Source organism: Protopterus annectens, chromosome 2.part1 (assembly GCF_019279795.1).
Source record: "Protopterus annectens isolate FY-2018-M chromosome 2.part1, PAN1.0, whole genome shotgun sequence".
NCBI classification, from domain to species: Eukaryota; Metazoa; Chordata; order Ceratodontiformes; family Protopteridae; genus Protopterus; species Protopterus annectens.
In genome coordinates this window covers 541,850,168-541,868,112 of record NC_056729.1, presented here as the reverse complement: position 1 = coordinate 541,868,112, position 17,945 = coordinate 541,850,168, and the positions used below count along the sequence as shown (strand labels likewise).

Sequence of the window (17,945 nt, the reverse complement as noted above, 5' to 3'; positions counted from 1 at the left end):
TATTCTATGTGGTTGTTTTAATTCTCCTAAAAAAATTGCATCCAAAATCCCACTCTCCATGGCAGATAGGAATAAAATTTCTCCCTAGGGTCTAGATGACATGGGATCATTTAGTGACCTGGATGCTGGATGAGCCATCAAGGGTAGATGAAAATGACAGGATGATGGAAGCCCACCAGTTTTGCAGGACTTGATTTATAAATATTTGAGATGACTTCTTACCATGGAAAGTATGTAGAGACTGGGACTATTATTAATTAACTGTAATTTCATAAGGGGAAATATCATTTTGGCCTTTAATACAACTAGGGATTTAAACCTTTGACTTTTTTTGAAAAAAAAAGAACTTCTTGGAACATATAAGGGCATTAAAACATTCAAGAAAAATAATAAAGCCATAAACTGGTTTTCAGAATGTGTAGCCAACAATTGGAATAGGTTACATATCAAAATAATAATGGAACAATCCGGATGGATTTAAACATGATAGTGATACTTATTATGGCAACGTATATTATAAGGGATGACTTGCTGAAGGTCTTAACCCATGACTGAAACTTGTATTGTAGGGTAAGGCACTTGAACTGATCTGCTAATGGTTTGACTCTAAATGAAAGTATGAATAGTGCAGCAACCTGAAGGACAAGGATACATGCACCGATCTGACACACATTGTTTGAAGACTGAAGTTCAAATAAGGGAGTATGCAACAATCAGAGTGACTGCATTGTAGATTCTGCCTCATTGTTGCCCACTTTAGGGCCACAGGGTGTGAACTTAGGCAAGCACAAGAAAATCCTTGATGGCTACTTAGGTAATGGTCTCCTGAGACTGAATGTCACCTTTTAATTGATGAAACATTGGGATAATTGATATCAAGAAGCACTGATTATGATTTGAAGTGAGTGACAGAAAGATCAAAACATAATTTTTATTTGCAGCCCTGAAAAAGAAGAGCTTATAGCATAAGCATACATACTGCAGTTTTGCAGTTTGCTTCTATCTCTGACCTACTGTTGGCGTTTCTAGAGCTAGACTGCAGACAGGAATAAACCCTACTTCCCTGAGGTTATCTTTTTCAATTTTGCAGAAAATATCAATCATATTCCTCTGATTATTTGTAATATTAAAGCAACTTTTTGGTGCAAATGAATAGCTTTCATTTATATAGAAACTACTTCATGTACCAATGATCTTCATTTTGATGTCAAAAGTTTTTACATTTTTCCAGTTTTCTGCATATTGTCAGCTAAGAATGTTTCTGCTAAAAGAGTTTCATTGTTGTATACAACCCAATATATTCTACTGCTTCTTTATCACAGTGGCATTTATCATATACAATAACAGAACATTACACAGGATCAGCTGGTCAACATCCCTACGAGAGGTGAAAATATCCTGGACCTGGTCCTAACCAATATGAGTAGCCACTGTAGCACCCCTACAGTGCCATCCTATTTGGTAAGATCTGACCATAAAGCAATCACTTTTGAAGTCACCATCTCTCCTGCCCCTCCTCCTATCAGAGTCAAACGAAAAAACCTTTCCAAAGCTGACTACATCCTCCTCAGAGCAGGTATAAGCAGCTTCACAGCCACCATCTTTCAGTTGGAATTTCCAAGCCTACACTAAAAAGCTATATGAGCACCTATATAGCTTTATGGACTCAGCAATACCTGACAGGACCAAATCATCTTCCTCAAAGAAGAGTAAACCTGTCTGGTGGATAGCAGCAATAAACAACCTCTATAACAGAAAGAAAAAAAATTGCTGTCCAGGGCTAAGAAGGAGCAGGTGCCAAGTTGGATGCAATCTCTCCTTTTTCTGAACAAGCAAATAAGGTCACTGGTGAAATCCTCTAAGGCTAACTTCGAGTCCAAATTGGCCACATCAACTAAGGACAATCACAAGGCCTTCTTCACATCTGCAATCTCAAAGGTAACACCCAAATCTGCTCTGAAATGGTGGTCAATAACACCACATACTCAAATGCCAAAGGTATATCCAACCTGCTGGAGACAGGCTCAGTGAAAACTTCACCCCCTGTCCCCCATCAGTAAACCAGGACATCCCCAGCACCCCCCTCTGTTCATCACCAGGCAGCAGGTCCTTAATACTCTTTCAAAGGCAGAAAATACAGTCTCCATGGGACCCGATAACATCCCTGCCTGTATTCTACATAAACTCAGGCATGAGCTCTCAGCTCCATTAGACACACTATTCAACTAAAGCCTGAACACCACCTTTATTCCAGCTGAATGGAGGATAGCCACTGTCATCCCTCTACATAAAGGTGGAGAATTTACTGACCCAGGCAATTATAGGCCCATCAGCCTAACTAACCTGATCTGCAAGGCCATGGAATGCATTATCATGGACCTTATAAACAAGGACATTGGCAACCTCCAAACGTTTGACCCCACACACTTTGGTTTTGTCAAAGGGAGATCGTGCCTGTTAAACTTGGTCGACTTCTTTGAAACAGTCACCAAAGCCATGGATGAGGGGAAGACGGTGCACACCGCCTACCGTGACCTAGCCAAAGTCTTTGTCACTATTACCCACTTGGCATAATAGATAAACTCTTCCAGCTAGGTACCATCCATATGTTACTAGATGAGTAGCTAACTGGTTCACTGATAGAACCCACCTCAGTCAAAGGAGGGGAAGCCACCTCTAGTAGTAGAACTGTAACGAGCAGTGTACCTCAAGGATTGCTCTTGGGGCCTCTACTGTTTGGGATATACTTTTCTGAGATGCAAGCCAAAACCAGTGGTCTGTGGCTGACCAAGTCTGCAGATGACTGCAAGCAGGACGCTGTCTTAAATTCCACTAGTGATGTGACCATCCTCTAAGAGGGCTTTACCCAAAATAATAACTGGAGCCAGAAGCATGGCCTCAAACTGAATGCCAAGAAATCCATCATTATCCCATTTTGGGAATATGTTATCCCCACTAATTATCACATTAATAACAATGTACTGAGCATCCAATCAGTCATGAGGAACTTGGGCACCCAGGTTGATAGCAACCTGACTTTTGACCACCACGTTGCCTTCATTGTTCATAAGGCTTTCTACATGGCCCACCTCATAAATAAGGGCATTTCATCCAGGAACAAGGAGGTCATAACATCCCTATACTCCTCCCTTATCAGACTCATTATTGAGTACAATGCCCCCTTTGGCATGTACCTTGCCAAGCGCATGCAGCAGTTGGAGAGACCACAGAGGTTCCTGACCAGGAAAATCCAGGGTATCAAACACCTGTCCTATACAGATAGGCTAAAAGAACTGTCCCTCTACTCAGTCTCATACAGACTGCTCAGAGGTGACCTGTGTCTGGCATGCAAGGCCATTTCAGACCTTGCCTTGAGTTGCTGCATATACAAAAGACAAACTCCACTCGTGCAACCCGCACGCAAGGCCTTAAACTGGTCTGTGACAGGTGGGATAGATTTGTGTCCCAAAGACTCCCCCGTCTGTGGAATAGACTCCCTCTCCATGTCAAGCTGAGTACCTCTCCAGCCATATTTAAGAGGAACCTGGACGACCGGATGGGAAAAAATAAATATCCCCCTGGGATCCCACCTGTGTCCCTGCTGGACAGAGGAAACAGGTGCTGACTTTGAGGGAACATGGGCAAAATTCTTGGCTAGGCTTATAAGGGCCTCAGGACTAGTAGCCTAGTATCATCCTATGAACTTATTAACCTGTAACATTTTCAGTAATGCAGATGAATTTAAAATGTTTACCGGAATTGTTTCCTTTTATCCTGGTTTTACTTGTGCAGTTCAATGGTTATGTTTTTGCTAATATTTTAGACATGCAAACTACATCTGCAAGCTTCTGTTACAAAATTTAAGAGTAGGAACTTCAATGTAAAAGTAATAACAATTAAGGTTTTTCACTATTCAAAGCATATAATTTCTATGTTTGTTCCTTTATTTAGAAGGTACATCTTCTGTGTATAATTTAGGAGCAATGGTTAAATTCTACTCTCATTTCAGCTTTGACGATGTGAAAAATTTAAGATATTAGTTAATGCTTTCATCTGAATACAGTTTGATACACATTGTTTCACTTTGCTCTTAATATTATCTTTTGTTTCATTGTATTTTATGAAAACATTTTTCAGTCACTTTCTTCTTCTGAGGAGGTCCACCGACTTAACAGGTTTAACCTTTAATTTGCCTTATCTGATCTGCTAACCATATTATTTCTGACACCCTTCCACCATTAATGAATGTAAAATGTAATGATAATGTTAGTAACTAATCAGATTATAAAATTCATAAACTTGTATGTATTGACTGAAATGTCAACATTCAATTCTTATTCCTTTATAACATGTATAGAAGACTGTAGTAATGGACATTTATATTCCAGAATGAATGTGCTTTGGAAAACACCATTAAATGTTTTCTGAGCTGCATCAGACTAGTGATTACTGAATCTATAATATACTTGGACTTAATACAGTTTAAAGGCAGACCAATAATATAAACTGCATTCAAATTTAAGATAATCCTAGAGGCAGAGTTGGGTGTAATATACTGCTGCAAAACATATGTGGGGAAGTATTAAATAAACAAGAGTTGCAGATTTGAATTAAGCTATTTTTCATTTTTGTGTGTGGTAGTGGCTATTGTGGCTTATTCTGTCAGAAAGAATGCTTGACACAGTGTGCCAGGGCAGGTAAATAGCTGTAAAAGGCAGCCCATGGCAGGTTGACATATGCATGTTCATAATACAATATTTATTTATTTATTTATCTTTTGTTGACTGAATTAATCTTACTTGACTGGAGGCCTCTTCATGGAAAACACAAGATAGTATTTATAGTACTAAGGGAAGTTTGATCATGGCATTTGGAATTCCCTCTACTCTTTTCAATAGATGCTGTTGGATCTTTAACATTCACCCGAGCTATCTCCAGCTCAATCAGATGTGACCTCAGTTTAACATCTCATCCAAAGGACGAAAAGCATTTTTAATAACCAACATTTAGACTGATTTGAAATAATAAGGAAGAAAGTGTCCACAACCGGCGAGGGGCTGCTGTAACAAAGGTATAAATACTGCTGCTCTCCAATAAAACTTCCAGGCCCATAAACGCTCCAAACAAATTTATTCAGTGAAAAACCAAACATAAAAGCCGACCTAGGTTTAGAAGCTGTCACTGAACTTCATCAGAACACTTCAGAATACATCCAAAAACTCTTAAATAATGTGCACAAACATACTAATGAGCCTGTTATCCAATGAAATACATAGGCAAACATTTTTAAAAACTTAAAGCAGCAATGTAACTGAGTTGAATTTTATGTTGATTGTATATAAATGCCCAAAGAAATCCCCCCCACACACATACACACACCCACAACCCTCTAATAATAAATGAAAAGAACTATATGCTAACTGGTATGTGTAATGTATGAAAAAACACATTGTGTCTATTAAGTATTGTATAAAAAATAACATATAAATCTACTGTGTGTATACAGTATTATTATGTATATATGGAGAAACAATAAAATCTAAATTCTAAAATCATGAAACCATAAATAGTTAATCATAAATAATATATGAATATAAATATTAAATATTAAATATTAAATATTAAAAGCTTGCAGCATAAGTTTTGCTAAATAAATAACAATAGATTATGTATATGATTAAATAAGTGATGAAATATAAAATACCACTATACATTATAATGTATGTATAATATAATAATGAACTATAAACTGTACACCATGTGTATATATATATATGAACATGACCATAAATAGATAATGTAGGTCAAGTATACTATATGTGCACCCTGTATCATAACCACATTGTCCTGTGTATATCATCTCACCCTAAAATTGATAGAAATTAATAAATATAAGTATATATATAAATATATGAAAATAAATATGGTATACATAACAAGTACCCTAATATCTAAACATTGTTTTTTGTATAAAGGGTTTATGTGTTACATTGTATGTAATTTGTCTTTTTTAGATATTTATTATTAATATATACATTTTATGATGCTGATGATCTAGTTTAGATAATTGTTTACTTTTATGTTTTACTTGTGCAGTTCAATATTTATTTTCTAATATTTTATATATATACTTATATCTATTAATTTCTATCAATTTTAGGGTAGGATATACAATGTAAAAGTAATAACAATACAGGGTGCACATATAGTATAATTTCTATGTTTGTTCTATTTATGGTCATGTTCATATATATATATACACATGGTGTAAATTATAGTTCATTATTATGTCATACATTTAAGATATTAGTTAATGCTTTCATCTGAATATTTCATCACTTATTTAATCATATACATAATTTATTGTTAATTATTTATTTAGCAAAACTGATGCTGCAAGCTTTTATATTTAATATTTAATATTCTATATTTAATATTTATATTCATATATTATTTATGGTTAATATTTATGGTTTTATGATTTTAGAATTTAGATTATAAAATTTCTCCATAAACTTGTATGTATTGACTGAAATGTCAACATTCAATTCTTATTCCTTTATAACATGTATAGAAGACTGTAGTAATGGACATTTATATTCCAGAATGAATGTGCTTTAAACACCATTAAATGTTTTCTGAGCTGCATCAGACTAGTGATTACTGAATCTATAATATACTTGGACTTAATACAGTTTAAAGGCAGACCAATAATATAAACTGCATTCAAATTTAAGATAATCCTAGAGGCAGAGTTGGGTGTAATATACTGTTGCAAAACATATGTGGGGAAGTATTAAATAAACAAGAGTTGCAGATTTGAATTAAGCTATTTTTCATTTTTGTGTGTGGTAGTGGCTATTGTGGCTTATTCTGTCAGTAAGAATGCTTGACACAGTGTGCCAGGGCAAGTAAATAGCTGTAAAAGGCAGCCCATGGCAGGTTGACATATGCATGTTCATAATACAATATTTATTTATTTATCTTTTGTTGACTGAATTAATCTTACTTGGCTGGAGGCCTCTTCATGGAAGACACAAGATAGTATTTTTAGTACTAGGGGAAGTTTGATCATGGCATTTGGAATTCCCTCTACTCTTTTCAATAGATGCTGTTGGATCTTTAACATTCACAGCAGCTCCAGCTCAATCAGATGTGACCTCAGTTTAACATCTCATCCTTATTATTTCATTTAGACTGATTTGCCTTTCTTATGTACTTAGATATAATAAATATAAGAATTCTCGCTCTTTTTTTTTTTTGACCGGGGGGTAATTTCTTATGCTGTGAAAAGCAGAGAAAGGGAAGTTAGGATTATATATTTTTTAGTTCCCCTTCAGAAGACTGAAATATCACAATCCCAAAATTCATAAGACTGAAGACCAAAATCCTGAAACTTCAAAATACTGAAAACTCAAAATCCTGAAACTCAAAATCCTGAAAACACACAGAATACAAATAATGCATAGCAGTTGTCACCAAGTATGATCAGGGGGAGGGCAAGCACCCCTGCACCACCCATGTGTGGGGCTGCACCCCCACACACCCCCTGCTACTTAAATATAGCAACTCCGAGATTGCACTTAGTGTAGTGAAGTTCAGTCTTGGACTTGATATATTTATGGAGAGATATCCTTCAGGAAAAAAGTAAAAAAGTACAATTCAAATCAGGATGGAGGCTAACGTATCAGTCAGCACAATATGAAAAGGTTTGCCGTGAGGAAATGGCAATCTGTTTTGTTACTCAGTATGATATTAGAAGGCAGTGTTCAGAGTTAAAAGAACGAATAGGATGAATTCCTAGAATTGAGTTCTTTAACTCATATAAACAGCACCAATGAGGTTGTTCTTAAATTAGTACATGCAGTTTAAGGAAATCTATCACATTAATGGGAGTCATATTCTAGGGCAAAATCCAGAGAATGTATGCACAAATGTTAATGGCACAGTAGAACCTGAGTGAGAAGTAAAGCTCAGATCATTGGACTTGTGTCTGAGGAGACAAAGGACAGAATTCAACGGTAAGAATGCACACTATTTTGAAAAAGCAGATGAGGATAGACCTGATGAGGACTATATGAAATAATAAGTAACTCTAAACTGACTAATAAAAGGATACAAATTTAGGACTAATTTTAAAATGTATTACTTCAGGAAGCGAGTTGAGGTACTTGGTTCACCCTATCTACAATGGGAAGCAGAATATGGGATTATGGAATAAGTTAAAAAAGGCATGGGACAATGAAAGATGGCAGCTTGTGGAAAGGAGACAAGGACAAGTGCCTAGAGGTTGGAAACAATGTTCAGATATATTCAGTCGGCCATTCTTCTTTAAAAATGTCCCTGTTGGAAATTAGAAGCTACAAAGTAGGAGTTTTGTAACTATAAAAAAGGTGGCATTTGCATATAAATACAGTAAACAGTGAAACTCGCTGCAATACCATTAAAGTGTTTTTGCATGGAGCTTTCCCCACATGTACCTCAAGACACGAAGATATGGGGTGTGTGGTTGTGTGCTTCCCATGACCCTTTTACTTACATATACTAACTCTAAGATCAATGTACACTGGAAAAAGAAGAATGCTTTGTGGAAGTACAACATTAGACTTAGCATTAATTTCTCAGTCCGCATGTTTAGTCACTCACATTCAGCAGAAACGCCTTAAATCCAAATCATCTGTATATTCATGTATTAGTAAATTGCACTGGTCTGAGAGTCATTCTTATGTTTGTCTTTACTCCATTTTCCAAACTAATGTAATGCATTTAACCTTATAATATGTGAGGCTGCAACCTTATCTGACCTGTGTCATGAACTCTTTCAGCCGACTCTCCCTGTAAACTTCACTGTGCCTTGTGTAGGCATATTTACCCAATGCAAATGTAAATTAAGGGCAGTAAATGGCTGTAAGATGCATAGTTATGTAAATAAAGAAGGCATGTGGAGACAGTGCACAATAAAAAAGCAGATAGGAAATTATGCATGTCAGCCAAATATAGTACAGTTTACCTGATATCTAGTATCCTAGTGCTGTACCTGGCTGATTGTTTTCTGGCACTCCTGCCTCTTCCAGCTGAGCCTACCCACTCTGTATTCTCTACAAACCACTCCCACACCACACCTCCATCCAATCATCATTCACTACACACACACACACATCACCTCACCACTCCCACTCTATCCCTTCTTGATAGCTCAATAGTCACTCCTTCACAACATAAGTAATACAACCAAGCAGGAATACACAGCTACCTCTTAGCCATTATATCCAGCACCCAACACACTCCACAATACACACTGTGCTAACTAACAGCACACACAGCTCTATCCACACATACACTGATACCATCACATCATGCTCCACAAGAATATTTACACAACATCAATACTAATAACAGCTCTCACACTACTTACTTACAATACCAGGTATCACAACTTACAGCCCATTTCTGTACCTTACCAAGCTACTTCTACTACTTACACCTCAAAATCTATAACACCGAATTTCCCCATCTCCCCATCTATCATACACATGCACATAGACCCTTATACTGTTAAATTCACCCTACCCTCCCACCATGTCAACAGACTATCCTCTAAATATCATAAGTACATCACTAACCTCTTAAGAACCAAAGTACATATTGCAGCCTCACTCTCTCTAAGTGGAGACATTCATCCTAATCCAGGCCCTTCTGACAATACCATCCTGTTAAATGACCATAATCCATCTCTTAACTCATTCCACCTACCCAGAAAACCCAATGACCTTCTCATATTAAACATGAATGTTAGAAACATTAGCAATAAAGTCCACGACCTTCATGCCAAGCTTTCCTTATATTCACCTGATCTAGTATTACTAACTGAAATCTGGCTTAAACCCACCACTACCAATAACAAAATTCTACCACCAGGCTATGATATCTTATGGAATGATCGTACCTCCAAAAAAGGAGGTGGAGTAACTTTACTATTGCCAAATGAAATAAACATAGAAAACTTAAATATAGAGATTCCACATTTATCCAATACAGAAATTATAATTGCAAAACTAATACTTAACCCTGAGAAAAGTATCATTATAATTGGCTGCTATTTACCCCCTGGGAATAACATTCTCATTCTGGAGACTCTACTTCAATGGGCCTCTGACAACCTACATGAAGAAACCATCATCTTGGGGGACTTCAACATCGATTGGTTAACTTGTAACTCTTACTCTCCCACCAACTTCACCAACCTCCATGGTTTTTCCCAACTCATCCATTCTCCCACTAGAGCTGAAACATCCACCAAAAGACAGTCAATACTTGACTGGTTTCTGACAAAAAGGCCTGAACTTATCAGTCACTCTGGTTGCCTCCCTGTCAGCTTAAGTGACCACCTACCAACTTTTGTAATAAGACATCGTGCATATCAAGAAAGGCCCGCCACTTACCAGACAATAAGAAACAAGAAGAAATTCAACTCAACCAACTTTATTAATGTGCTACAGACTTGTAACTGGTCTCCCCTTAAAATCCTGAATCTTAACAAAGCTGTACAATACTGCAACTCTACCTTCCTAGATATCCTTAACTCCCAAGCTCCATCCAGAACTATCAGAGTAAAATCCAACTATGCTCCGTGGATGAGTAAAGAAACTAGGTCTTGTCTAAAATCCAGTAACAAGGCATGGACCCACTGGCATAAAACCAGTTCCCATGCAAACAAGCAGGCATATCTAGAACTTTGTAATAAAGCAAAGAAATGTTTAAAACTAGATAAAGTTAACTACTACCATAACATACAAACCAAATACAAAAATAACCCCAAAAAATTCTGGACAGCTATTAACAATATTCTCCTCCCTGGAAAATCAGACACTCCCACCCCTACCTTAACTGACACTTACCTCAACGTTGCCACAACTTTTAACAAATTCTTCACTGAATCCATTCTTGCTCTTGCTAATGCCCAAACCTGTTCATCCCTGAACCAAATACCCAAGTACCATGACAATACCAAAGGCTTAACATTCCAACCTGTCTCTACTGACATTATTAAAAAGCTACTTAAGAAACTAAAACCTACCACCCTAGCAATCGATAAACTACCAGCAGAATTCCTGAAAATAGCTGTCAATGTCATTGCCTATCCTGTGTCCATCCTCATCAACCATTCAATATCTGAAAATTTAGTTCCTGAAATTTGGAAAATGTCACACATCATACCACTCCACAAAGGTAGTAACTCAAAAGAGTTAACCAACTATTGACCCATAGCTATACTCTCACCTCTGTCCAAAATATTGGAGAGGTGCATACACAAACAACTCATGGACTATCTTAGCACCAATAACCTTTTCTCAAACACTCAACATGGCTTCAGGCCACATCACAGCACCACAATTGCACTTATTTCATTCACTCACATAGTTAACAACCACCGAAATAATGGCAGCTATGTCTCTGCTATATTTCTTGACCTCTTCAAGGCATTTGATATAGTCAGTCATAACATTCTGATTAAATCCCTCTCTGAACTAAATCTTGGTACATCCTCCATTTTCTGGTTCCAAAGCTACTTGACAGACAGACAGCAAGCAGTTCAATGGAGGCAAGAACTCTCACCTTTATGACCTATCTCTTTAGGAGTTCCCCAAGGCTCCATTGTCGGACCACTACTCTTCTCTATCTTCACTGATAACCTCCATACCTCTACTCTAGAGGCCTCAGTCATCCAATATGCAGATGACTCAACACTTATCTGCTCTTCTCCTTCCTACCAAGAACTGCAAGACCAAACTCAAGCCTCTTTCCTCTCTGTGGAAAAATGACTCACCAATTATCAATTAATACTTAACCCAAATAAAACCAAACTTCTCATTTTCTGCCCTAATTATCACTCCACACCCCTACCCTCATTTACCATCTTTTCTAACAACAAAACAACCATCTCCCCAGTCGCTCACACCAAGCTACTAGGTGTAGAAATAGACTGCAACATGAGATTTGGTACCCACATCTCTCTCACCATAAAGAGAGTACACAAAAAACTGGGAGGACTATATAGAAATAAACAATTCCTTACAAACAGCACCAGAGTAAAATAGCACAAACCCATCTTATTTCTACACTTCTATATGTCTCTCCCATTCTCACCCATCTGAGAAAATCAGATCTAACTAAACTTAACACCTGCTATAACAAAATAACAAGGTTTGCCACCAATAGCCCTTACAAAAACACACCACTGCCTAGCACTTAAACAACTCAACTGGCTAGAACTTCCCCATTTTCTCTTGTACAATCAGCTCACACTAACCTATAAGATTCTAAACTACCCCGAGAAAACCCCTGCACTACAAAACCTAATACATTCTTACTCCAGTACTAGAGTTCTATACTCCAACAAAAAACCTCTTCTTGAAGTCACTAAATCCAACAACTTTGCAGGGGCCTTCCTGTACTCAAACTATATTGCTAAGAAATGGAACTCTGTCCACTAACATAACAGCTGCAACATTCTTATCTCTGTTCAAGAAATCTTCCAAAACACACCTACAAACAAACTGGGTTTGCCACTGTGACACCCCAGGCTAATTCTACTCCAGCCTATTCTGGCTCATCCCTAGACAAAGTCCTCTTCCCATATTATCAGGTTGAGACTTCTATTCTTTCTACTATCTCTTATTAAGCCACTCTGTTCTTTCCACACCTCCCCTCCTGTCAAGTCACAACATTGCTTGCATACGCCATAGTATTATATAATTTTGAGTGTTTTTACTGATGTACTGTTTGATGCTTACACCATGGAATGATATCATTCTGAGTTTTTACTCAGTAAAACTGAATATAAACTGCAGTACTGTGTGTATGGTTTTACTGTTCTACTGTCTATTGCAGAATCATAGCTTTATTTTTAACACTCTGTTCACATGTAATTTTATGGAATCTTTTGTCATTGTTGTCTTATTAACCTTTGTTATAACTGGAGCTTTTCTCCCCAGGCCTCCACTGAAAAAGGACTTGTGTCCAGTCGGACTTTCCCGATTACCAAATGTAAAATAAATAAAATAAATAAAGTAGCCATAGTAATGCCAGATTTACTAGGACCTTCCTGTTAAAGACCTGAAGATATTAACCAAATGCAGGAAACAAAATGGGAACTGTATTTCCATCTAATTTTCAAAATTTGAGATTCATGGAATTCAGTGCCTGAATATTGAAGCAGGTGGTACCTCAGAATTATGGTAACTCTGAGATAAGAATAAGTAATTAAATGTGCTAGGGGAAAGCCCCTCCATGAGCCATGAGAAGTATAGCCCTCCAAGTAGAAAATGACTGTTGAAAAGCTAACTACATTCAGTGACATTTGCATATTTAGTCTCACTACTGTGTAATTCACAATTCTGATGTATGACCTGTTCCACTTTATCAAAATGGAATGAGGGTATGACTTGTCCAAAACTGAGAATTACATTGACACCAGTCTAAAGAGAGGATGAAAAGAATTTAGCCTGCTATGCTTTACTTTCATACGGTTAGTATTCTTTTTATATAGTTAATGTAAGAAACTGTTTGAGCCTATGTAGTATAGCTGATGCCATACTTTAATATAACTCTATTGGCAACAGTATGCCCAACAGAACTTCAGAAAATGCAACAAACCGTACATGTGGATAAGTAACAGTAAAAAAAGTTTGAAAATATTGTTCATTTAAAAAAGACAATCAACCTTCATTGCATCAGGTAAAGCTTTGTTGTGTATAAAACTATGTAAGTGTGCATAGAACTATTTGTTGTTTCATGGCAACCAATTAAAATTACTTTTAAGCTTTGTATCAGTTTATGCATCTGAATATCTTTCAACAGATATTTAAGTGTACTGACGTCATGGCAGCATAATGTATTTATTTGTTTGCATTTGTTGACTGAGAAAGTCCAAGTGAGTGAAAAAAGACCCCGTTCAACTGAAGCCTGGAGAGTAAAGCTGCACACAGTTATAATGCATTACAATACGGTTAAAAAATGCATAAAAAAAGTATAAAGAAACAATAGCTCCTGTGATGCCTGTGCCCTGGCCCAGCAATAAAGGAGCCTCAGTCCTCACTACTAACACCAGAGAGAGTGCTTCATATAGGAGGAAAGGATAACAAATACACACAGTAAAGTGCAATGTCCCTTAAGAGCACATAGAGATCACAGTCAGTCCTGGGCTGGTCGCTCACTTGCTCCTCAGGTCCCCAATAAGACTTCCCACTGGCACAGTTATAGGGTCCAGATCTCAGCCTAGCTGGGCAAGCTAAAATCTCCTGCACCCTCTCTGTCCAACCAGTGCTTTGTGTCCCTGCCCAAGTAGCTGGCACACACACACTTTGAGATAAAAGTTTATACAACCACACAGACACTTCTGGGGAAGGCTGGCACAGGTTCTCCAGCTGTGCCCCTTTTACCCAGACTATATGGTAGTAATCCTGCCACCACCCAGATAATATTTCTCAGCTACTCAGGGTGTCCAATTATTACTGTGCAATATTATTATCCAATTGGTAGTATGACTAAACAGTCTCAAGGCTTATTAGAGTGACTTGATACAGGATCCTTATATACATGCAATGTACTCTTAGAGCTTAACTTATCTCTACACAAACCAGCCACAGTTAAAAGGTTTTAAAATATTTAATAATGAATAATTAAAACCACAATACTTACTTTCTACTATACAGTGCTAGTCAAACGTTCGGAGGTCACACAGAAATACTTAAAATAATTCAGTAGTGCAGTTCTGACATCAGAGAAAAACACTTAGTCTAATCTTTTTAGTTCTAGCTATCTCTAAAAGAAAACACAAGTCTAAGATAACTTACATAAGACAACAGGCAGAGTGCTGATGAGTTGGATGGTCGAGACAAAAATGCTTCATGCCTTCTGATTCTCTGTTTAAATTGCTATTGCAATTCTGATAAACATTACATCATTTCACACTTTCCTGGTGTTCCCAAGCCAACAGAAACTGCATCTACATTCTATTGCACCTCCTTTTCTTATTTTGCAGCTGGTCAAGAGGAGAGCAATAAAAATACATTTGCATGTTTAAATCTAGCAATTTAACTCTTGGTTAAAACAATAGAAAGAATTTCTTCATCTAGACTTTTCGGCAGCACTATTTACTTCAAAGGGTCACCACATGCTTTACTTTGGTCAGTAGAGTGCACTGTTGTCACATTTATTTCCAGTTCCACATGTAACAGTATTTTATATTTACAAATGACAGAATTATCTGCACAATTCTATCTGGCTAGGCTGGTAGCCTTCACAGCTCCACATCATTACAGTCCAGTAAAATGCAGTTGCAAATACCTACTGTAATTAATAAGTACAAAAGGAAAAGGTAACATGTAAAAACATAAATTGCAGTATGTGGTCCATGGCAATAAGTGTATCTGAAAAATAAATGTCAGGATTATGTACAGGTAAACGAAAATGCCAAGCACAGATAAACATAAAACAGCAGAGGTTGAGATAAAGTAAAAATGTATAGCAGTTCTGTTTAAATGGCAGGGCTTTATGAAAACCAAGAGAAGTTGAGAGAAAGGGAAATAAATAAAAGGAGGGATAGGAGGGAGAAAAAGAGAAAGAGAAAAAATATAAATGAAAATAAACAGTGAGTCAGATATGCAAAAGGGGATTTGGTATTACAGCAGAATAGTCATAGAGGTAGGAGGCAATTTAAGTAAGTTATATATTGACTAATACACAGACAACATAAACCTATTCAAAATAAAGAAAAAAAAGATGAACTCAGGTAGTACAGTGCAGAGTATTAAGATTAAAAGCAGCTAATAAAGTTTATCCTGTAATTAGGGTTTGATTCCCTCAGCCTCCACCTGCATACTGTGACTCTGAATAACTCAATTAAAGAGGTAGTGCTTCTAGGTCACCCCCCCAGAAACGATGCACTTGTACCTGGTAGGCTTACCTTGTTCAAAAATAAACACAATATCAATAAATGAATAAATAACTATTTACCTGTGTTATGGTCTCCTGTGGAACAGTCGCATAATTAGGAGATGAGAAAGTGAAACCGCTGTCTGTTCCAGCATCATATGGATAAAGATCTATGGATACCTCCTCTTTCCACTGATTCCCTTTGCACAGATCTAGACTATCAACCCCCACAAACCAGTCAGGGCTTGGGACAATTCTTACCATGAATGACAGCTGGAATAAAAACAAAGGGATGCGACAGTAAACTACAGTATTAAGAATAGAAAGCAATCTTTAAGTAAAGTTTTAGAAATAAAAGATTTTGACAAACTCTGATTAAAAAGTACTCTTTAGGAACATGTTATCTTATGTTTGTCATTACAGGCTGAAGGACCATGAACCACTTTTTGCTAAAGTAGAATGAATGCTATCTTCTACGGCATCTTAGGGTAAAAGCTCCCTGCACAAAGCTGAATAAAATCACTTACAGAACACTTTGTGTGAGACGTACAAAACCAGCCAATCCAATCCTTTAAAAAAACAGCTACCACCATTAGCAAATATTCCAGACAAATAACCAATGGCTTATACTGTGATCCAAAAATGAATGTTATATGCATCATTAAATTGAAGGATGAGTATATGCACTGTACTTGCAATAGATATCTCTGATGAATTATTTTAGCATAGGCAGACAAGTTTATCCATTACAAATATTCAGTAAAGCAATTTTAAAAGAAAAAAAAATCTTTGTATATAAAATCAGAGTTACTCATTCCCATTGATATTTACCCACTAGGGTTTTGCTTTTGCTGTTTTGAGTAAAATATGCCAGTTAAGGATACAGGCAGCTTCATCCATGGTTGGACAGTCACTTTTTGCATTAATATTCTTCATATGAGTAGGAAATGTTAGCCCAGCTAGAGTCAAATACAGCTAAATATAAACAAACTTCAGCACTTATGGAAATCTGAAAAATTTAAGTGACATCTAAAAGTGGGATGGAAACTTTTTGAATAGGAATTTTCTATGTATCCCAAATACTACCAGCTTTCAAGCTCAGGATAAGGGGAATATATTAGAAGAAAGGTTTAATTTTGTAATCAAACTAGGAATGTTACACACCTGCACCAGGAATGCTATAAACCTGCTGTGCATCAGTCTGTTAATTGGACTTGATTCCCAACACACTAGATATATGCTGTGAGTTGACTAATATTATTAAAAGAAAATCACTGTTTCTGTATGTAAAAAAATGAGCACAGTGGGGAGAAGTACAGCAGTTATAAACTGGATCTTTTAGCTCTTAATAGCAATAAAAATAATAAAGAAGCTAATGTATAATGGATACACAAAGCAGGGGTGTCTTTTGATGGCTCTGTCTTGTTCACACTTGATGCTTTGATGTTCATAGGTTCATGGGTGTGTACTAGGCTAATGACCACAAGGGTCTCTTTAAACCTAACACTGCATTCCAAATCTCTGATAAGTTCTGATACCCTTGATAAATGTAAGCAGAGGCCTGGGAAATGAAACATTTACAAACAGGGTAATGGGAGATGAACCATTTACAGGCTGCCTGTGTCTGTTAGAGACATAGGTGCCAAAACAGGGACAAATTTCCTGTACCCCATCCAATTGCCCAAATAACACTTAAACTGGGTTAGGAAGGAACTCTGCTTCACATGGAAGGGGTAGTCTTTGGGATACATTCCTGTCGCTTCAGACAGTCCTATCTATATCACAGGCAAGGTTTAATTTTTAGAGCAGTTAATTTTGATAATATTTGTTTTGCAGATATGCAGTTCCATCAGGGCGGGTTCTGACAATGTCTTGTATGCCAGGCATAGAACTCCCCTCAGCCTTTAGGAGACAGAATAGAGGGATAAAGCCTTAATGTGGCCTGCATAGGACATGTATACTTTTAAAGAGGAACCTCTGTGGATGTTCTAATTGTTGGATGTGCCTGG

At 37.0% G+C, this 17,945-nt stretch overlaps 1 protein-coding gene across 1 annotated transcript in view; it reads right to left on the bottom strand.

Moving 5' to 3' along the window:
• SPON2 (spondin 2) overlaps window positions 1–17,945 on the bottom strand; it is a 132,250-nt gene that overhangs the window by 42,215 nt on the left and 72,090 nt on the right. The window contains exon 4 of the mRNA XM_044062326.1: window positions 16,018–16,209. Within this exon, the coding sequence (XP_043918261.1) occupies window positions 16,018–16,209 (192 nt within the window). The remainder of the gene's footprint in view (window positions 1–16,017; window positions 16,210–17,945) is intronic.